The 23,828-nt window shown below is 34.2% G+C and overlaps 1 protein-coding gene across 1 annotated transcript in view; it reads right to left on the bottom strand.

Moving 5' to 3' along the window:
• Positions 1-14,384: 14,384 nt before the first annotated feature.
• LOC110093570 (zinc finger CCCH domain-containing protein 3) overlaps positions 14,385-23,828 on the bottom strand; it is a 41,712-nt gene continuing 32,268 nt past the window's right edge. The window contains exon 4 of the mRNA XM_020818498.2: positions 14,385-14,925. Coding sequence (XP_020674157.1) covers positions 14,819-14,925 — 107 coding nt within the window. The 3' untranslated portion in view covers positions 14,385-14,818. The remainder of the gene's footprint in view (positions 14,926-23,828) is intronic.

Genomic DNA, 23,828 nt, shown 5'->3' with positions numbered 1-23,828 from the left:
AAAACAAACCGTTTGTAATATGGGGAAAAGATAAAAATCAAAAAGTCTCCTGGGCAGACTAGTTTCTAATTCATCAGAACAGGAGCAAGATGATGAGATATAAGTATGTTAAGGTTTGTTTGTGTGTTTTATTTATGTGTCTTTTTTATGTGTTTTGTTTGTTTTTTTCTATCTTGTATGTTTAACTTGTTTAATAATTATATGTTTTTGTTTAGTGTCTAATCGTACTATACGATGTACATCGTACCATACGATGAAAAGAGACGATGCTTGATCGTCCCGGCTATCGTCTTGTACAAACTATGGTGTCATGGATTGTACCGTACGATTTAGTATCGTACTGTACGAACATTTTTGAACTATTCATACCACTTCGTACCAGGATGAAGTCTATTTATGAAGATCGTACTGTACGATTATAGAATCGTACTGTACGATAATAATGGCTGAATTGAGTATTTTTAGGGTTTTTTGAGCCCTCTATTTAAGCACTCTCATAAGACTTTGTAAGAGTCTTTGGCAGCCATTGTGTCTTCATTCTTTTGGAGAAAACTTGAAGAGAGGACTTGAAAGGGAGAGAGGAAAGGGTGAAGTTTGAGAGAGGGAGAAGATCCTTGGAGGGGGTTTCAAGGGAGTGTGAAGGAGATCACACAGTTGCTCCGGCGATCTTGCACCTCAGTACCATTGGATTCAAGGTTCGTCTTGAAGGAAGTTTTGGGAAGAAGAATATCTCATTGGTGTCAATGGACCCGGCTCCTCTGCCGCACCAGGGAAGGTGGAAGTGATTGTGTATGGGCTTTTCCGCCTAGCTGTGGGAGCTAAAGGAGAATCACTAAAGGTTTAGTGTAATACTCGGAGGGTGCCTTCGGGGAGTGGACATAGGTCATGGTTTGACCGAACCACTATAAATTGGTGTGTTCTTTCTATTTTTTTTCTGCACTTTATTTCCGCATTTATTTTTATTATGATTAATTGCGTGGATGAAGTTGATTACATATCTTTTTATTATGAATGAAATTCACTTCCATATAAAGTCATAAAAAGATATTTCTTTTCATTAAAGAAGTTCTTAATCATCGAATTCACCCCCCCCCCCCCCTCTTGGCGCATCTAGTAATTTCACTACGAAGCACCGAAGCCGTTGGAAAAGGCCCTCAGCGTAACAAACTCTCTCCCCTCTAGGAGGGCCTTTATTTGGTAGCATCCATGGATAAGCCTGGAACCTTCAAACTAAAGGAAGCTAGTGGAAAAATGCTCCCCCGAACTTGGTGTTGCGAATCTGGTTTCAGGGAATATAATTTTGATGATATAAAACACTTTTGTTTCTCTATGATTGCCTTGCCTACTAACATTTTAGGTCCACAAGATAAAAATTACAATTTGAACCATCTCAATATTGGGTAGACTAAGTTTGAGTCAGTTTGTAATATTTTTCCTTTTCTTGAGTCAATTATAAACAATGTGATTCTTGATGCTAAGTAACCTTGTACACACACACTTGGGAGAAATTTTCTGATTGTTTTAGAGTTTTCTGTTTTTGGTCACATCGTCCGGGATGATCAAAAAATCGGCCTGGATGATCTGTTAAAAATAAAAACCCAAATTAGGGTTTCCTGGTTAAGGCAACCATCATTAAGGGAATCATCCTGAATGATATTCATATCGGCCAGGACGATAGGCTCAAATCAGAATAAATATCCCACTAGATTTATTTAGGTATCATTTATTTTTGGACATCGTCCTAGACGATGCAATGCAATTATGCTTAAATTAATATGGTAATTAAGGAAAGTAATTAAGGTTTGATTGCTCAATCAAATCGTCCTCGAAGATCGCAGGATCGGCTAGGATGATCAGTTCAAAAACCTTAGTTGTTTCTGGATGATCAAACATCGACCTGCTCGTATTTAGGGTGATATTCTAGACTATATGTGCTGAATTGAATTAATCGTCCGGGATAATCGTGAGATCGGCATGGACGGTCAAGTGATTTTTACATCGTCCAGACATCCATTCAGTGTGAAACATGTTCTAGATCATATTCAATGATTTTTACTAATCGTACAGGACGATATGTTATCGGGCTGGACAATATTAACAAAAAACCTTCTAATCATCTCAAATCATCCTAGCTGACTAAGCTAAATTTGTACTGATCGTACAGGATGATATTTTATAGGATGATATTTATATCATCCTAGATGATAAAGTTGGTTTGTTGCAATTAAGAGCTATTCTGAAGCTCTTTTATTTAAGACCTCTTATTCTACCTAAGAGAGCATCTTTTGCTGTTCTTCTGACCTGAGAGAGTCAATAGGAGAGGGAGAGAAAGGGAGAGAGAGAACGGATCTTATGAGGGGGAATTTGTGAGGGTTTTCACAAAGATTGCTCCAAGCAAGGATCCGCCATCGTCCTCTCCGGTCATCGTCCGTAGTTCTTTTAGGGCTCTAGAGAGGTCTAGTTTAGCATATAATCAAGGTTCTCTGTCTACTTTAGGAGGAAGCAAAAGGAGTTAGGTTCTTTGACTGCTTCTAGAAGAAGCAAAAGGAGTTGGGTTCTCTACCTCGCCGGGGTTGGTGAAAAGGAGGTTTGTAAAGGCTTCTCCGCATTGTGGTGGGGGCAAAAGGAGAGACAGTGTTTAGTGCAATACTCAGAGGAGAGGCTTTAGGGAGTGGACATAGGTCAAGTTTACCAAACTACTATAAATTTTTGTATTCTTTACTAATTTTTATGGTGAACTTTGGTTTTAAGTTTGAGCTTTTGCTTAAATTTTTTTTTAAAATACCAATTCACCCCCCCCCCCCCCTTGGTTAGCCTCGGATCTAATACACCCCCCTCTTGGTTAGTCTTGGGATTAGTTCATTAGGGCTTAACATCCCTGTCAAACTTTTATGTGGTATCAGAGCGGGATTCATTTAATTTAGTTTTTGAGAACTTTTGAATTTCAATCAATGACTAACTTTGGTAATCATAATACTATGGAAGGATATTCTATTAAATGACCACCTTTGTTTAACAATATTCCTTTTGGTTTTTGGAAAAGTCGCGTGTCTACTTTTTTACAATCGATTGACTATCGCATGTGGATGCTTGTTAAGGATGATTATACACCTCCGTCACATGAAATTAATGGCATTAAAACTGAACTTCCTTTTACTGAATGGACTTTTGATGAACGGGATTTAGCGCAACCTAATTCAAAATGCTTGAACTATTTTTTCAATACTTTAAAATTGGAAGATTATATGCATGTTTCAACTTGTGCTACTGGTAAAGAAATTTGGGATAGATTGTGTATTATTTATGAAAGAACCAATGAAGTTAAATAATCTAGGTTGAATATTTTATTGCATGACTACGAATTTTTTCGTATGAAACATATTGAATTAATTTCTAACATGTTAACTAAGTTTACTCAAATTGTCACTTCATTGCATGCTTTAGGAAGATAGCTAACTAACTATGAAAGGGTGGATAAGATTTTGAGATGCTTTTCTTCTTTTGATGCTAAGATCACTACAATTACTGAATTAAAAATTTTGAATACTTATTCTGTTGATGACTTACTTGGATCACTCATTGCTTACGAGCAAGAGGTGAACAAAATACAACTTGATGTAGGTGAGCGAAACAAGGAGAAAATTGTGGCACTGAAGGCCAATAACATGGACACTAATTCTTCTGGGTCTGAAAGTGATGATGTTGTCTTAATCACGAGGCAATTTAAAAGCTTTCTAAGGAAGAATCACAAGCACCATCAGAAATGGAACAAAGCTAAGAGTAGCAAAAATTATAAAAGTTCTTCTTAGGTTATTTGTTTTGAATGCAGGAAGCCTGGACATGTCAAAGCTAATTGTTTTACACTTAAGGATCACCCAAACAAGGAGAAGAGTGAGGAGAAACCCAAGTTCAGAAAAGACATGGACAAGAAGCAATTCCAAAAGGCTTTTTGGGCAGATTCTTCATCTGACTCATCTGAGACTGAAGCTGAAGAGGAGACAACAAATATGTGCTTAATGAGTGATCATCTTGGTCAGTCTGATTCAGAAGATGTATGTGAACCAACATATGATCAATTATTTGAAGTTTGTGAGAACACTCATGCATCATATAGGAAACATAAGAAAACTCATGCTAGTATGAAATTGGAACTTTCAAATTTGAAAAAAGAGCATGAAATTTTAAGTAAAGATCACACTCAACTTGATAGGAATCTCATGTCTTAACTTGATGAGTTTGATGAATTGAATAAAAAGTAATATGAACTAATTATTGAGCATGATTCTTTGAAAGCATCTTATACCTCACTTGAATCTAATTTTAAAACTTATATTAAAGAATCTGAGCATAAGGAGCACTACTTAAATGTTGATAATGATATTTTAGAAAGTGCTAACTTGATATTTAAAGCTAAATTGAATGCACTTGAGAGAAATTGAAATACATCCACACTTGATATATAGCCAAAACCTGGGAAGATGTATTATAATCCAAACAGATTAGTGAATCTTTTTCTTGGAGTTAAATATTTTTCATGTGGCATACTATGATACATTTCACACACTTGCACTGTTCACTGTAGTACACATTGGGTATGGAGACCCAAATTACATGATTCATAGCATAACACACATGCATTGTATTCTTCTGTTCATAAGAAGGGACCCAAACTTATTTTGGTTCCTAAATCTAACATTTGATGATTTTGTAGGTGTGTTCTCACCAAGTACCTCATGAGAGAATGTGTTACTTGGACAGGGGAGGCTCTTAGCTCTTAATTGTATAAACCTGTTGCTTAATAAATTATGAATTGCATGTTTACTACTCTCTTGATTGTTATTATTTTCTTTTTTTTATCTTAGTTTTGAGTTAGCTTTTTATATTTTCTGTTATTTTGTAGTTATTTTATTTATGTTGTTTTTATTTTTGTTTATTTTTTTTTTCATAGTTGAAATGATATTTTTTTTTTAATAATTTGTAGTCAATATTTTGACATCATTAAATCAGTTAAAAGGAGAAACATCGTTAATTGTTTCCCTCCCTCTAACCACTTCTAGCGATGTAATTTTCTTTTTTAAACAAAAGTCTATCTCAAATTAACAACTGGACTTTGCAATTAAAATCTTTTTGTTACAGTAATTTATCTTATATTTATAATGTTCAAAGTCATTATATTACTTTCAAGTTTTCTCATCATCCTGTTATTGCATTTATCATAAAAATTTTTATTCTGTTTTGTTGTTTGTTCTTCCTCATATTAGAGAGTGAGTTTTTCTTCTCTAATATCTAGAATATATACTCATAACTGATAGTATTTAAGAGTTTTGAAAAGAGATCTAGCTTACAAAAAAGTGGTCAATGACGCCAAATCAAATGATGTGTAATGATGCTAAATTGATAAATATACACAGTGTATCAAAAATCAAAAGATGCACAAAGTGCACCATTCAAATTGACAAGAGGCATAAAATTAGCGCACTAAAAAGCAAGTTATATTCTCTTTCAAACTCTTAAAACTTAGAAAAATTCATGTGTCACTTAATATTTTCAAAGGCTTGATTTCAAATTTCGTGATTGTGACAAATTACTTTGATACATTATTCTATAAGATATTTTTCTGAAATCAAAAATTGACTTGGATGATCTGTTAAAAATAGAAACCCTAACTAGGGCATCCTAGTTAAGGCAGTCATCATTAAGCGCATCGTCCTAGATAATATTTATATCAGCCACGATGATTGGCTCAAATTAGAAAGAATCTGCCACTAGATCTATTTAGGTATCTTTTATTTTTGGACATCTTCCAGTACAATTATCCTAGACGATGCAATGCAATTATGCCTAAATTAATCTGGTAATTAACGAAAGCAATTAAGGTTTGATTGCTCGATCATATCATCCTAAACGATCGCAGGATCGACCGAGACGATCAGTTCAAAAACCTTAGTTGTTCCTGGACGATCAAACATCAGCCTACTTCTATTCAGGGCAATGTTCTTAATGATATATGCTTAATTAAACTAATCATCTAAGATGATCGTGAGATTAGCCTGGACAATCAAGTTATTTTTATATCGTCCAAACATCCATTCAGTGCGATGTTCTGGATGATATTCAATAATTTGTATTAATCGTACAGGACGATATGCTATCGGCATAGACGATATGAATAAAAAACTTTTTGAACGTCCCAAATCGTCCTGACTAACTAAGCTAAATTTATACTGATCGTACATGATAATATTTATATTGTCCTAGAAGATAAAGTCAGATTGTTGTAATTAAGAGCTATTCCGAAGCTCTTCTATTTAAGACCTTTTATTCTACCCAAGAGAGCATCTTTTGCTATTGTTCTGACCTGAGAGAGCCAAGAGGAGAGGGACAGCAAGGGAGAGAGAGATAGAGGATCTTGTGAGGGGAAGTTTGTGAGGGGTTTCATAAAGGCTTCTCCAAGCAAGGATCTGTCATCGTCTTTTCCTAGTTCATTGGGGGCTCTAGAGAGGTCTACTTCAGCATCTGATCAAGATTCTGTGCCTACTTCAGGAGGAAGTAAAAAGAGTCAGGTTCTCTGCCTGCTTTTGGAGGAAGCAAAAGTAGTTGAGTTTTCTGCCTCACCAGGGTCAGTCAAAAGGAAGTTTGTAAAGGCTTCTCCGCCTTGCTGTGGGGGCAAAAGGAGAGATAATGTATTTATGGCAAAACTCAGAGGAGAGGCTCCAGGGAGTGGACGTAGGTCAAGTTGACCGAACCACAATAAATTTCTATATTCTTTATTGCTTCCGCATTTAATTTTTGCTCTTTAATTTTTGTGGTGAACTTTGGTTTTAAGTTTGTGCTTTTGTTATTGAAGTTACTAGATGCGCCAAGAGGGGGGTGAATTGTGAAAAAATTATTGCACTAAAAAATTCTAAATAAGAATTCTAATAATTTTTTTTTGTTTTTAAATTTTTAACAAGGAAAATTTATCTAACGCGAAAGCAATTATTTGAAAATAATTTGCAACAATGAAATTCTTTTTCTTCACAATTATCACCAAGCAAATATAATGAAAATAAAGTGTAAGCAAAAATAAAAAGCGATAAGGAAAAATCACACCAGAGTTTTATTGTGGTTCGGTCAAACCATGACTTATGTCTACTCCCCAGAGTCCCCACTCCAGGGATTTCACTACAAAACTATAGTTCTCCTTTTGTCCCCTCTGTTTCATCAACCCGGCGTGGTGGAGTGCCAAGCACTTTTCTCACCCTCTTGACGATGGCAGAGTACCTTCTCATTTTTCTCCCTCCTAGAAAAGGCAGAGTACCTTCGAGGACATTGATGTAGAAGAGTCTCCCCCTCAGAGAGACTCCCACAAGTTCTTCTCGGGTCATAGGAGCAGTAAGATGCAGCAAGAACGGAGCAACCGTGTGATCTCCCTCACACTACTACTCCCTCACCAAGTTCACCCTCTCCTTTCTCTCTCAAACCCCAAAAACTTCTCAAGAGCTCTCTCCCAAGGATTCTCTCTCTAATCATGTTCCCCTCTCTTCTGTCACATTCAAAAATATTACTATTTTGATACTAAAAATAGGCTCCAAAATCGCTGAAAATTTCAAAGTAGCTGTTACCATCGTACAGTACGATTTACCATCGTACATACGATTTGTATAACAGCTTCATCTTAGTAAGAAGATTTACGAACATTTCAAAAACTTTTAAATATAGTCATACAGTACGATTTATAATCATACGATATGATTATAAACGATTATGTTCGTACAGGATGATAGCTAGGACAATCAATACTCGTCTCTGTGCATCGTAGGGTACGACCTACTTCGTACAGTACAAATAGTCAAAATCAAGGCATTGTCTAGGATGAAGTTTGGGATGATCAAAACTCATCTCTGTACATCATATGGTACGATATACATCGTACGGTAAGATTAAGCAAAAATAAGAGATCGTCTAGGACAAAGTCCAGGATGATCAAAACTCATCTCTGTTCATCGTATAGTACGAACATGTTCGTATAGTATGAGTACCGATCAGTGATTACAACCTTGATTTACTCTGCTAATCACGAGTTAATTTAAGTAAGTATTCAAAATAAATTGTACAGTACAAATTACTTCATACAGTACGAACGGCTAATAAACTTGCTTAAACTAATCTGAATGCTAGGGTTTTAGATTAGTAACACCTCGTATAGTATGATACAAATCATACAGTATGACCTATTCAATGAATACGATTCAACCAAATCATATCGTACAGTATGATATAAATTCGTACAGTACGATCAACATAAGAAAATATATATTTTTCTTTTAAAACCTTCTCCCCTGTGTGTTTGCATGGTTGCTCAGACTTACATGCAGTTTGTGGCCAGAATCAAGAAAAAAGAAAATAAAATAAATAAATAATTACAATGATACTGACTCATACTCCTACTTTACCCAGTCTTGAGTCTTCCTGTTGTCCTGAGTAACTTGTGATCTTCCTGAAATGTTAGTACTCACAGACAATAGCAGAAATCAGAGATATTTAATGAATAATAGTTCAGACGACATTATTTATCATCATCAAAATCTCAAACTCGGGGTTATGGATTACAACACTTTTACTTAAAGATTTTTTTAAAATACTAATTCACCCCCCTCTTGTTTAGCCTTGGGACTAATTCATTAGGGCTTAACATCCCTGTCAATCTTTCACTTGGAATGTCAGCAACCTTCGCAAGTTCTATCAGTAGGAGTTGATAATACTATTTATCTCGTATTATGTTGTTGGTAGTATTTGTCTTGTGTTATGTCCCCTCAAGTGGTTATGCTTTGTATCTTTCAAATTTTATGCTAACGTTTTGTACACTCCTTGTGTGTTGATTGTGGGAGAACTCTTTTTTTATATCCCTAAGTTATACTAGGGAATTGTTATGTTGTCTTATATAATACAATAATGTGATGTTCACTTTATTATGATACTATCTCTTCTTCTCAAATTCTTTTTTCGTGATTTGAGAAATATATAATTTACATTGTATCTCAATCACCAGATGATCAATCCTAGGGGAATTTGATCTAACCTCTTACATACAGGTTAAAATCATCAAGCAAATACGTTGATTAATAACCTCGGATAGGTCAGGATATCCAAGGAGGATATCTCTCACATTAACTAAAGTCAAAAAATAACGTCAAAATAATTCTCATTGAAATAAAACTGAGTCTATTCCATATGCATGTGAGAAAAAGAGAAATACCAATAATTTCTTCATATATCACTGAACATCGAGTACATCATATAAAAGCATCAACACCAAATCCACATAATCACTAGAAAGAAAATAAAGTGGTACAAAATAACATCAAATCCATCCTACAGGATCTCAATCTCATCCTCATCCTCCTTTAGGGAAAAGCCTTATGCAACTCACTCTCTAATTCTTCACCACCAGAGTCTGAAGAAGGATCACCATAAGCCTCGCTAGGTGTCAACCCCTCGATCTCTGCTCCAATCTTACGCTGCACTACACGCACGCCCTTCAAAAAATCTTTGATGAAGTCATCCTCCATGCACACTGCTTCTAAAACCTTCACCTCCACGTCATAGATATGATTGCGAGCTTCCCGAACATGATCCTCAACAATTATCTTGAAGGCAAAAGACTTCTTGAATTCTTCTATGATTGTAGACGATAGCTGCTGGGCTTTTTTCTCTGACAACATGCTCAAGAGCCTCTTATTCTCAATTTCAAGGATCTACTGATCTTTCATCTGCTGGTTGATTGTCGCTCGTGTGTCCACCAACTCTATATGTAAGTGATCCATCCGGTGACTTTAGACGATAGTTGCTGGGCTTCTTTCTCTGACAGCATGCTCTGGAGCCTCATATTCTCAGTTTTAAATATTTGCTGATCTTACATTTGCTAGTTGATCATCGCCTTTGCATCCACCAACTCTATATGTAGGCGATCCATCTGCTCATTCGGTGAGGAGGCTGAAGTTATCCTGTTTGTCAATTCTACTCTACACTCTGCCAACTGCTTCTCCACCGTCTGCATCTCTTTGACTTTACCATCGTATTTCTTATTGTATTCTCCTTGAAGGTATTTGACCTTTACAAATTTGTTGTTCCAATCATTCAAGGTCTTGGTCATCTTAAGCTTGAAATTCAAATGTTGCTCCAACTAAAGCAACAAAAATAAAACTTTGTAAGAGCCATATCCTTTGAAAAAAAAATACAAAATTAAAGAAGAAAAGGTGAACTCACCAATTCCTCAACCCATTGAAGACCAACAGACTGATGTTTTAAAACATATTCTGAATATATAACTTTGATGGAGATATATGAAAACCTTTACTATATCTTCAATAAATTTTTTGCTCCAATATGAAGGGGAACAGGTAACTCCTTCAACTTTCCCCCTTTTTTCTTAAAGATTCCAATCATTTTGCACATAAAAGAAGTTGATAATCCAACAATTCGATGGGTCTCGAGTACGAATATACAACCACTTGGATCTGAAAGAAATACGACCCTGCGTATCACTAATGAGATGCCCCATCCTTGAAAGGCATTCTGAAGGTATCACCACTCCACGATCTCTAAAAAGTATGACTAATCCCATTATGATCAATATGGCCCTGTAAGAAAGTTGAGAAAAACTCACTCCACAGATCATCAAAATATTAATCAATTTAGGAGATGGTGGAAACCGTGGCCCCACTCGCAAACTGAATTCATACACCATCATATATCCCGAGGGAGGAAAATGGGTGCGATCAGATATTGTCTGAACCTTCATCACCAGATCATTAGGAAAATGAATTTTTTTCCTAAAGGAGATGAAAGAATCATCAGTAATAGTGGAAATAACATCATCAGTCTTCGGCACCTTGTGAGTCTTCTTTGAACCATCAGATCGGTGCACATGATGATCTTCTTTAGCTGGAGGATTTCTTTCATATGTGTGATCACCTATTTCAACTTCAATATTAAAGAGGAGCGCTAAATTTGAGTAGGAAAAATCACCTACAAAAGATAACATAAAGCCTCTAAAGTAGAAAGAAAAATGGGGGAGAAAGAATGAAGAGGAGAGGAAACCTCCAAATTATGTACAAGATGAGGGGCACTGAGTTAAGTAGCGAAAATCACCTACTAAGAAACAGCGAAAAGCCTCAACTGTCAAAAAGCCAGAGGGAGAAGAGGAGAATGTACAGGTTTTTCTCTAGCCCTATGGGGGTATTTATAATTTTTTGGAGAGGGCAGAAGCTTCCAAAAATTTCTGAAATTTAAAAAAAAAATTCAAAATTTTTTAAAATTTTTTGAGATTTTTTTGAATTTTTATGAGTTGAAAAAGAAAAAAATACTAATTAATGGCTGGCGGTTTTCTTAACCGCCAGCATTAGGTAGCCAAGCGTCGTGCGCGGACTGGCCAGTCAGGCTGCGATCGGGCCGTCCATGAGGGCCAAGAAGGCCAAGAGGGCCACGGCGGGTCAACAGAGCAGGTCGCGGGCAAGTCAGCATTAGGCGGAGCCAAGCAGGTCACGGGCGGTCTGCTGCACGGGCCAGTAGGCCCTGTATATAGTTTCGCACTGCCAGCGGATGCGGCGGCGTTCTGCCGGTTTGGCTACCCACTCAATTCTGGGTCAAATTTTCACCTTAAAAATGCAAAATTGAAAATTTTTGGGGTCCGGGGACTGTTTTTCAACATTCCTGACTTAATTTCAACACTTTTAAAGCTATTTGGTGCTTCTATATGCAAGATTGGATTTTAAATCACATGAAAAGTTCTCCAAAGTCTGTGACAGCTATTTTCAGACTCATGGATATTCAACATCCAAAAATAGGGAGGCAACTGATACATCATCAAAAAATTTTCTTGATCGGGCACGAATCCTGAGACAAAATCAAGCCATAAACTTCAAAAATTAAATCTAAGATCACCAAAACTCCGATTTCAGAAAAATTATAGTCAAACCAAGCATCTCAGAAATACGAACCTAACGACACCAAATTCAACTCAATCCGAGCCCAAATGAGTCCAAATCAAGGACCTGAACTGCTGTTGGAAAGTTCGAACCACAATTTGAGTTACCAAACGGTTTCCGAACATAACGTGCTTATAGTCGAATCGAGCAGCTCGACGAGATGAATCCAACGAGCCCAAGATCGCCGAATTCCAACATCATTAAGACATTTAAATGTCTGACAAACGGTACAAGATCAAGGGATACAATATCGGCCGTCAATCCGAATCACTCCACCTTTGCCCTTGATCCTCCTCCTATTTACAGGCCATGCCACTCCACAAAATCTATAAATTGACCCCTCATTTATCTTGAGAGGGGACCCAAGAAAGAGTAAGAAGAGAAGAATGAGAAGAGAAGAGAAGAAGATTAGGAGGGAAGAACACCTCGACCACCGCCACCGGAATTCTGTACGAACGATGCCGGAATTCTGCCTGATATCCGAACGACGTCAGAATTCGGCTCGATTTCTGAAAGAAGGCCGGAATTCTGCCCAAACGACATCGAAATTTTGTTCGAGTGACATCTAAGTTCTGCTCGACGCCCGAGTGACGTCAGAGTTCTACTCAATGCCCAAGTGTCATCGGAACTTTGCCCGACATCGTAACTAGATTTCAATCTAAAAAGGGATTCATTGTAATCTGATTGTCCTAAATTTCAAGGAAGAGTTAGCATCTGGTATTTCAAACAAATACTAGTAGAACTCTTTCTACTAAGCGTGGCCCCGTGGTTTTTCCCCTTTAAGGGTTTTCCACGTAAAAATCCTGGTGTTTCTATTTCTCACATGTTTGCGCGCTAGATATCTGTACAATACTGAGATGAAATTTTCTAACTCTATCGCCGCGTATATTCTAGCCCCTAACAAGTATGAAGAGGGAGAATGGGAGATATAAAGTTCTTAGTTTAATATTAAAAAATATATATTTTTTTAAACAAATAATCATATTTTTAACTTTTTTTAAATTATTTAAATATATTACAAATAATTTTACTTTAAAATTTTTTATTTATTTAACTAAAATAAATATTGAAAACTAAAATAAATATTAAAAAAATTGGAGAAATAAATTAGATATTCTCCGACGGCGCTTCGTCAATATTTATTTAAATTATTTTTACAAATATCGTTATATTAACATTAGTTAATATATAATTAAAAAATGTTTTTACAAAGAATAATAACGATATATTTTTTAAAATTGAGTTATATTTATTTAATTTTTTTATTTAAATTGTTATAATAACGTTATAAATATACAATTTTTATAATAAAATTATTTTAAATATTGTCTTAGATATATTATACAAAAAATTTAATATTAGATATTTGATATATTATTAAAATTCTACTTAAAAATTTAAAATTAATTAAAACTTAATTAAATATTAAAAATAAAAAATTAAATTATTTAAACTTTAATTAATTTCCCTCTCTCTCTTAGTTTCTCTTAGCCTTCCTCTCATTCTCTCTATCTAAAAAGATTATTAAATTTAAAGTCCAACTCTCTCTTTTTATTTTCTCTTTGCTTGACATGACTATTCAATTCTCTCTCCATCTCTCAATTTGAAAACGAAGAGTTGCTTAGGGTGTATGATCCTTTTTAACTTTTTTTTTTAATTATGTTCCTTCTCCTAATTTAATCATTAATAATGATCTTTTTTAAAATATGCCCGTTTTACAAAATGTAGATATAGATAGGGGTCAAATCTAATATCCATAACTTGCATTCTTTGTTTTTTTTTAATTCAATTTTTTATTAATGTTGTGATTTTTATGGTATGGAAATATGTTTGATTTGACACAATTTATTTTTAAATTTTGAACACAACTAACACCTGAACCCTCCATGCCACAGCCACCACATCTTTAAACTTTACATAACGTCATAACCATCATTAATATCTCTTGTAACGTTTTTTTTTTTTGTCTAAATATCCATACATTACTAAGAAATTAAACACTCACTATAGCTATCATTATTATAAAACATAACAACAAAATATTAAAAATAAATTAAAATTATATCATACTTATCAGAATATATTCAATAATCCAAGATGAGAAATAGAAAAAATATATGATAGCATCCTCATCAGTAAGGTAATCAACATAATAAGTGTAGAAAAGTGCGTCATCTACACCGAGATAAGAAGTTCAGTAAGCATGCTTTATTTTCTAGCATACACATGATAACAGTCTGCTGATGGAAAAAATAATAATAATAATCCTACAATTTCATCAGTTAACGTAATCAATCACCCAGACCTATTCCAAAGTAAAGAAGACAAAATAAAAATAAAAAAATAAAAACACCCAGACCTAACCAGTGCAATTTGCACGGTTCTACGTTTTAACTATGCAAAAGCCATCAAAAGTGCATCTTTTACCAGTTTGTTTACATGAAATCTAATTGGGCACAGCTTTTAGGCTTTTCTGGGAAGAGTAGAGCTTCAATCAAACAGTCGCGTCGTTTTACAATAATGCAAAATTGAGAGCAAGAAATGGGCATAAATAAAAAAATGAAAATTTGTGCAAATCGCTGATTAAACAGCTTTAGTGAACAAATCAAATTTATCTTTAGCATAAGGACTACTAGGCAAAAAAATTTCACGATACAAACCTTGCTTTAACATTACAAAGCAATCATTTAACAGTAACCAAATACCCAAATAAGCTGGAATTTTCTCGAAGCTTAATTTATCTGCTTTTTGCAGATCATGCACAGAGGATGCTGAAGAACATGCGAAACTCATACAAGAAGTAGATATATAGGGGAATTTTGAGGCAATTATGGAGTTCTCAGCATGAGTTATCCCCAGTCGACAAAAGGGAGGGAAGGGTAACCACCTTCAGGAGGTCTCAAAGATGGAGGTAAGTGACCCCATGATATTCCCATGTGACCTACAGTCACATTTCCTATAAATATAACAAAATGTAGTCATCATCCCACCGAAATTCATTCAGATGCAAGTACAATTGTAATTACAAACTATCAGGAATAAACATGAAAAGAGAACAGAAGTTCAATTAACATTTGATTATTCTAACGTGACAAATTGGACACAAAAACTATAAAAAATGGCAGAGCTGAATTTGAGACCTGCTTAGAATAGTTGAAGGTAACTATGATTGAATCTACTTACTGCAGTTTTCTCATTTTTTCGGCTGATTATTATTTGGAAGAGATTCCAACATTAACTTCGCAACAAATACATTGAAAATTTAAGATAAAAATCAAACAATGAGTATAATCAAAGAGCTAAAATTGAAATTCACTAAGGTTTCAACTGTGAGCCACAAAAATTCATGCCCTGACCTCTGATGGCAGATTTTAGGTTTTTTGGGGTCAAATTTTTAAAAGGAAGATTATGTTCAATAGAACAAGACATTACCTATAGATTTTATCATCATTTTATGAGAAACTTATAATCTAGTTTTAGCTTTTTTACATACTCAAGTCCGCATGGTTAATTATCTCTCTCGATGACGAGAGAAAACTTAAAATTAAAACTAGACCTTAAATAGGCTCTAAATTCAAAGTGTATAATTGCAATTAATTTGATATCGGAATTTAAAATTTACCGTCCTACACAAAGTGGATGGAGATGGGAATTATGATGAATCCGATCTCATAGTTCCATCATGTTGGGTTATCATATTCTCTAATCTACTTAGAAGAATTACTCGACTCAACCTAATCAAAAGATCCTTATGATAGCCTAGGTTACTTCATCTAAGATGATCATATAAACTTGGGAACATATATGATTCACTACATAAAAATATTCAATTATTAGAAAATTTGTAGGGCCTGGCAGTAAGTGTAATTTAATTGTCATTTTATTACAAAGTTACCTAATTAGAGGGTCTCAATCATAACAATTTATATGTTTAATTATTTATCTATTATGTCATTAACAACAAAACCATAATTTTAGTTATTCAGGAACTCGCAGGCTTTGGTCATAACTATAATTGAATGGAGTCATTTTGCAATGAAACCACATGATTAGAGAACCCCGATCATAATTGTTTATTAGTGATTTCATTTGAGAATGAATCATAACAATTCACTCAACAAAAATATTAACCATTTATGAGTTAAGATTATTATCAAATTTATCACCCTCAAAACATAATTATCGAGGATAAATGGATTTTTTTACTTCAAGTTATAAGAGGTAAATTTTACATGAAATAATTTTAAGTTTTAAGAACTTGGAGATTTTAGACTTATTTGGACCTGTTAGTACAATCTAGGAGGGAAATCATATGGATTTGCAATCGTTGATGACTATACTAGATTCACCTAGGTTAGATTCCTAACATAAAAGAGTGAATCATCAGAAAAATTTAGAACTTTCTCCACCTAGATATAAAGAAAGTTAAGATATAAAATATCAACCATTTATAGTGATCATGATGGAGAGTTTGAGAAAGATAAATTTGAATACTTTTGTTAAGAGATAGGGATAAAGCATAACTTTTCTACCTCTAGGATCCGTTAGCAAAATGAAATAGCTGAAAGAAAGAAAATAACTTTAGTAGAAGCTACTAAGACTATGTTAGCTGAATATTCTCTGCCTACATACTTTTTGGCAGAAGCAGTAAATACTGCTTGTTATGTTTTAAATAGGGTGAATGTTAGATCCACGTTAAATAAAACACCTTATGAGCTCTTTAAGGGTAAGACACTCAACCTTTCCCAATTGCGTATCTTTGGATATAAATGTTTTATCCTGATCAATGGAAAATCACCTCTAGGAAAAATTGATTTCAAATCCGATGAATAAGTCTTGATCAACAGTTAAAATTGTATTTTTAATAGTTCATCATCTATTGTATTTGCTCTCTCATCTTATTCTTTATAGTTTCTATGTAAGATTGCATTTTTATTTTTAAGCTTTCACTGATACTAATTTTTGAATGTACTCATATTTCTCTTTTGATTCTTTTCTTTTTCTTTTCCTTTTCTTTTGAGAACAATTTTATAGTTTTTTTTTTTCTTTTGTGGAGTACATAATTAATGGTTTTGAATATCAGCTTCTGTTTAAACTTTCATATAATCTTAATATTTTAATATAAGGGCTTGACGACATTACTAAGTTTATCTTCAGGTTAGCTATGATTTCATATTTTAATCTACTCATATCTAATTTTTAGTACTAATTATTCATCTTTCAATTTAAAAGTTAATTTAATAAATGTATAGTCTATAAATTCAAATAAGAATAATAACTTAAATGATTGAATGAGTTAAATATTAGTTTTTCCAACTTATGAAATATAAAAAAAGTTTATTCAAACTAGGATCTATGGTTTTATTATTATCCTAATTTTACATAATTTTTAATTATCATTTTTATAACAGTTAATTAAATAATCAAAATATAAAAGTAATTAGAGGAAAATATCAATTTAAGCACGATGAGAATTTGTCAATATATAAATAAACATATAAACAAACACTACAAATATATGCTTTCATAAGAATGATAAAAGATGCATAAAACCTATGTTGAATACAAAATGACATAACATTTATAACATAACTCAAAGTTTGGGGAAGTTGTAAGACCTCGTTAAACTATCCCTTAGCGCAAAAAGGAAAGTGAATTGGTACTTTAGAAAAGAATAACACAAAATCTCCTTTTTTTTGTTTTATACAATATAACAACTTTTAAAGATATCTTCTAGTCTACTAACTAGCACAAACGGAAGAAATTTAAAACTTAATTTCTTTTTCAAAGTTTTGAAGCAAAAATAAATTAAGAGTAATATATAATTTTTTTCTAATACAAATTAAATCTAACGGCAACTTGCAATAAAAAATTAAACTGATGTAGGAAATTTAAAGTGCAGAAATTAAAAAAAAAAATAAAAGGAAAAATCAGAAAGAGCACACCATAAATTTTATAGTGGACGTCCACTCCCTAGAGTCCTCTTCGGGTATTTCACTAACATTATAGTGACTCTCCTTTTGCCCCCACGATAAGGGAGAACCATGTACAAATCACTTCAACCAAATCCGGTGCGGCGGATAACCGAAGCAATGTCACCCTCCTGGTGATGGCACTGAACATTCAATCATTTATCACCCTCCTGGTGAAGGTAAAGAACCGATGAAATCTTTTTTACCCTCCTGGTGATGGTAGAGAACCTTCAATGTTTTTTTACTCTCTTGGTGAAGCCAGAGAACCCAAGACCCTGACTTTGAAGCTTCTCTCACAAGAACAACTCGAAGAACTCACCAAGGCCACTAGAGGAAGCAAGGTGCAAGCTTGTCTGGAGAAATCGTATGAACACCCCTCACACTCCTCCCTCACGCACAACCTCACATTCTTCCTCTCTATGCCCAAACCTCTCTCAAGAATTCTCCCTCAGAGTTCCTTCAATAGCCAAAAGTCTTACTAGAGACTTGATTGAGTTGCTTAAGTACAAAAATTCAAAAAACCTTAAATATTTAATTAGGTCGTCGTTGTTCGTACAGTACAATCTGGGTTCGTACAATACAATTAGTTCAAAATAGGGGTTCGTCTAATACGATGGAATAGTTGTTCAGACGAACTATTTAAATTCTGCATACTTATTATACAGTATGATCGTAAGTTTGCATAGTACCATTATTTCAATTTTCTTTTATTTGTACAAGAAGATTATTAGGACGATTAAAAATCATCTCTATCGATCTTCTGGTACGATTAACATCGTACAATACATTTAGTTCAAATATTAAGCATTTGTACAGTATGATCGACATCGTACTATACGAAAAGTCCAAAAATCAAGGTTTTCATCCAATACGATATCCGAGACAACCAAATTTCATCTGTCTATCATATGGTACGATCTACATTGTACAGTACGATTAACCATATTTATTAAACCTTAATTTAATTAACTAATCATGGAAAATAATTTAAGCAAGATTTCAAATACCATACAATATGATTAGAATCGTGCAGTATGATTAGATCAAAAATCAATTTTTAAAATACTTAAATTATTTGGTGGCTAGAATTTCTTGAATAATATAGTACGATCTACATCGTATAGTCTCGATTAGTTCATAAGCATTAATTACATAATTACCCGTTAACCCTCTTTTTCTAAATGACTGATAGTACATTAGGGTTATAATCGTACAGCATGATTTGTTACAAAAATCTCAGCTCACTTTTCTCACTCCACTGTGTGCACACGATTACCAATTTAGCATACAACCTTACATGGCCAGACTCAAGAAATATAAAATAAAGAAAAATGAAAACATAAATACACTTTTAAAAGACATCCTATTCTACCCAAACTTTAGCCTTGATTAATTTTTAGTAGTGTATGATGTACCTAAAACGTTAGTATACACACAAAATAATATCCAATATATATGATAGAAGAAATAAAATTTCAATCAATAATATTTGTTATCACTAAAATCACAAGTTAGGGATCCTTGATTGTAATAATAACGAGTACTAGCATAACACATACATGCGTTGCCTCTCAGAAACATTAAGTTTAGTCTTCAATCAAACTATAAATGTAAATGCAAAATGAAAAAAAAAAAACATAAAAATGTAACACAAAAAATAAAAAAAAATCATTTTTTCTCTCTCTCTCAAGCCTACCCCTCAAAATCGGGGACTTCCTTATCGTCTTCCTCATCTTCATCTCTCTCTAGGCTGCCAAATAAAAGATCGGTACTCAGGTGTAGAAGGAAATATTGCTCGTCTTTCAAAAAATGAAATGTTTCTGAACACTCCAACAAGAGACTCATTAAAATTAGAAGTGTACTAGTAGTATTTATCTTATTGATCCATAATATAAGCCATCTGCATTTTCACCTCAAATTTCCAGTCTCGTGAATCTTTACAAAATTGAGTTACCTTCTCCATTTTTTCACTCAAGTCTGCCACCTGATCACCTAAAGATTTAGGAGTCCTGGCACTCTTGCCGCTTATGCACCCTGTCCCTTCAGAAGGCTCACTAAGATCCTCCTCTTCTCTATTTGATTGCTTAAAATTCAGTATTTTTCCCCTGGTGAGAGCAACAATGGGGAATAAATGTTCTTCATTTTGATCACCCCTCATTCCTACTGTTACACAAAAGGCATATACTAAAGAAGAGTGGCCTAGACCCACATAAGTAGACCTCCTGATAATGTATGTAAGGGAAGACAGGATCAACTTTCCAATATTATTAGTGCAGCCATTTTTAATTGTGAAATTTAGGAGGCTCGATCTTTAGTTACCTCACTAATGTTCTTGCTAGGGAGAATGCGGGCATAAATGAAATAGAGCTAGGACTTGGAGGTTTGAGTCATATAGGATACAAGGAAATTAATGATTTTGTCTTCTATAGTCTTCCACTTTGCTCCACTATTCGATCCACAAAATAAGCACAAAATTTCATGGGAATAAAATAGTGCATGACTAAAAGAAAAATATTCATCAAATATTATATTTGTTAGCTTAAGGATTTTATTAATAGCGAGAGAGTAAAAAGGTACCAATTTCCCTCTCACATAATATTTAAAATCGAAAGCCACTTTTCCATTGGCATACGCACAACATTTATAATAGCCAAAAATGGTTTTTCATAGAAATAAGCCCAACCTCTATCAGAAATGGTTTGAAGGATTGGTTTGGTTGGGTTAAGAAAACCACACTCAGGGTTCAAATGTTTAGTGATTATAGACTCAATATACCCAGAAACAAATTTGAGTTTATCATAGTTGGCGGCTCTCTTCTTCCTTGATCTTAAAGTCCTAGAGGCCATTGCTAAAAAAAAACTTAGGGTTAAGAGGAATAGAGAGAATGAGTGAAAATGCAATATGAAATGAGATGAAAACGGAATGCAAATTTATAAAAGTTATAAAAGTTACACTATGGCGCTGCAAGGTATTGCGCCACAACGCTCAATGCATGCACTAAATGAAAAAATGGTCATATTCAAATGCTACAATGGTACAAGTCACATGGCGCAGCAGCGCTGGTTCTAAGAATTTGAAACAACTTTTCAAAAAAGAGCCACTGCAACTGCCTTGCCATGTGTCAGCGCAGTAGCGATTGTATCAGTTGACCGTTGTAGTGTTATCAATGCAGTGATAAAAATGATGTGGCGCCACAATGCTAGTTCCAGTACTGCGGCCCAAAAATCAATAATGTGCATTTGAATCCGTACGATTCATTTTGGCTTATGACTATCAAACTTCATTTTACTGGGTTTGACCGGCGTTACAGCACTTGGGAGAAAAGAGCTACGACGTTGGCTTATATGATTATTTAAGCTGCAGAAAATTTTGATTTATGGAATAATACATATGTAAGGCAAGTACTAGGCGCAGTGAAAGTTAGTGTTAAGGTGATGAAATGAAAAACTAAAAAAAATACTAATAACTTGACACTCAATACAAAATGTAATGCAATACAAACAACAAAAGCACAAAATTAAAAAATCAAATACGCAATAATAATAATAATAATAATAATAATAATAATAATAATAATAATATGAATAGGTTTGATTATGCAATTGATTCAACAATATAGTAAAAGTGCAACTAAAACAAAATCTTCCCCTGCAACGGCGACAAAAATTCGATAGGGTCGGTGGAGTAACCTAAAGAATTATGAAAATGATTTAGTGCTCTATCGATTCCTAAACAATTCTTAGGTTTCTTTCATATAAAAATTATAAAAATGACAATTAATATACGCAAGTATACGTGTCGAATCAAGTACAATATTGATAGAGAAGAATATCGATCCCACAAGAAATAATGTTTATTTGCAAATACTAGTACTTTCTACTATATTTACAATAATTATTCTACTAAATAAAAATAAGTTTTGGTGGAGATTCAATAACTTAATTTAAAATCAACAAAAAATTTTAATGAAACATTATTTAAATAAAATATTGAATTGATGTAATGCAAATACAATATGATTATTAATAATTCTTTTTTATATTGATGTTATTCAGAGCATATGTATCATCGACCACTCAATCAAGCTTGAAAAGACAATGGATAGATTAAACCCTTCTAACATCAATATCACTTTAAAGTCTCATAGTCAGTCACCCTATGAAAATCCTAAAAGAGTAAATAAAATGTGTACTATCAAAACCCCGTCATTATAATTTCTTTATAAATTTGGTATATATTAAGCACTATGCCTATGCTTGCATCATACCAATCTAATATATGTAATTGTGTCTGCTTTCTTATTCTAATTAGGTAGGGGTGTCAATTCGGGTCGACGGGTCAGCTTCTGGTCGAACCATAGTTGACCCAGCTCTAAACTGGTCAACCTGAACCCAACCCCTTTTTAAAAACGGGTTGGCTTTCTCAACTAGGACCCGACCCGCACGGGTTGCCAGGTTGACACGACCCGACCCAGATTTTTTGAAATTAGGGTTTAGGCAGTAGCCAAGCGGCAGCAGCAGCAAAGCGGCAGTAACGGCAAAGCAGCAGCAGCACGCGAAGCGAAGCAACGGCAGCACGCGAAGTGGCAACAACGGCACACGCGAAGCGAAGCAGCGGAGCACTGCGACTCATTTTTTGAGTCACGGGACTGCGATGTGAGTCACGCGACTGTGACCGAGCTACGCGACACGGGCCGGCAGCCGGGCACTCGACGTATCGGGCAAGGCGAGCAGCAAGCGTGGCAGCAGGTTTCGGGTCATTTTCCAGTTGTCGGGTCAGCCTTAAGCCGACCCGATTTTTGAAACGGTTTGATTTGTTAAACCCAAACCTGACCCATTTCACAAACGGGTCGACCCGAACCAGGATTTTCTGGGTCTAGTCCGAGTCGAGTTTCGGGATGTGTCAAAAATTGACACCCCAATTCTTAAGCTCCACATTACACTTGATATTAAAAACACATGGTCACTATATGCATTAAATGAAGATCTGGTATATTGACAATATTATTAACTTATTGATGAAGAGAATTCACTAGTACTCCACTTTCTATTTACACCATTAATTAAAAACTCAAGAATTTAGTCAAACATGAAGAAGTAAAGCAAACTAATTTTTATTAATTGTACAAAAAAATACAAAAGAAAAGATATCACCGAATGGGTTCAATGATCTTCTCTACACTCCTTGAAATTACAGAATTTCTTCCACAAAAATTTATCAAACACTCTTATAAAGTGGATTTAGTACTTCCTGAATTTCCTTAGTTATCACTCCTAAGAAAATTGCATAGTAGGATAAAACATAACAGTATTTACATTCATCACCGATACAGTAGGATAATGGCTTGTTGTTGTTGTTGTTGTTGTTGGACATACCTTTGACGTGTCTAATACATGTTGGGTCTGATATGTGTTGGATAATGCATACATCTTTGATGATTAGTGTTAGTGCATCATAGCAAACTATAAAAGGGTTGCCCTGTCAATACATCTAACATCTTAACAATAAACGACAAAAAAATGGTTATTATTAGTTGTTTTGTTCAACTTCCTATCGTTGAAACAATTTGTTCATCTAGTCATTGTCCTAGTAATAATCAACACATTCTTCTCATTGGATATCACTGCCAAACCCCATTTCTTAGACATATAATAAATATGATTTATTCAAGCACTATCTGAAATAGAAATATGATTCCAACATCTAACCACTTTAGTACTCTTTCTTCACTATCTCTTTCATCACAAGGTTTAATCTTTTCTAATCATCTACTTTTGGTTGGTTGATGGTTATCTTCCATCAAAATTTTATGTATACATAATGAGCAATTAAATCATTAAAAAGAGTACACATTTTAGATATCTCAGATCTATTGTTCAAATTGATA

The sequence above is a fragment of the Dendrobium catenatum genome, unplaced genomic scaffold (genome assembly GCF_001605985.2).
Source record: "Dendrobium catenatum unplaced genomic scaffold, ASM160598v2 fragScaff_scaffold_191, whole genome shotgun sequence".
In the NCBI taxonomy this organism is placed as follows: Eukaryota; Viridiplantae; Streptophyta; class Magnoliopsida; order Asparagales; family Orchidaceae; genus Dendrobium; species Dendrobium catenatum.
The sequence above is the reverse complement of the archived record's forward strand: the minus strand, read 5'-3'. Positions and strand labels throughout refer to the sequence as shown.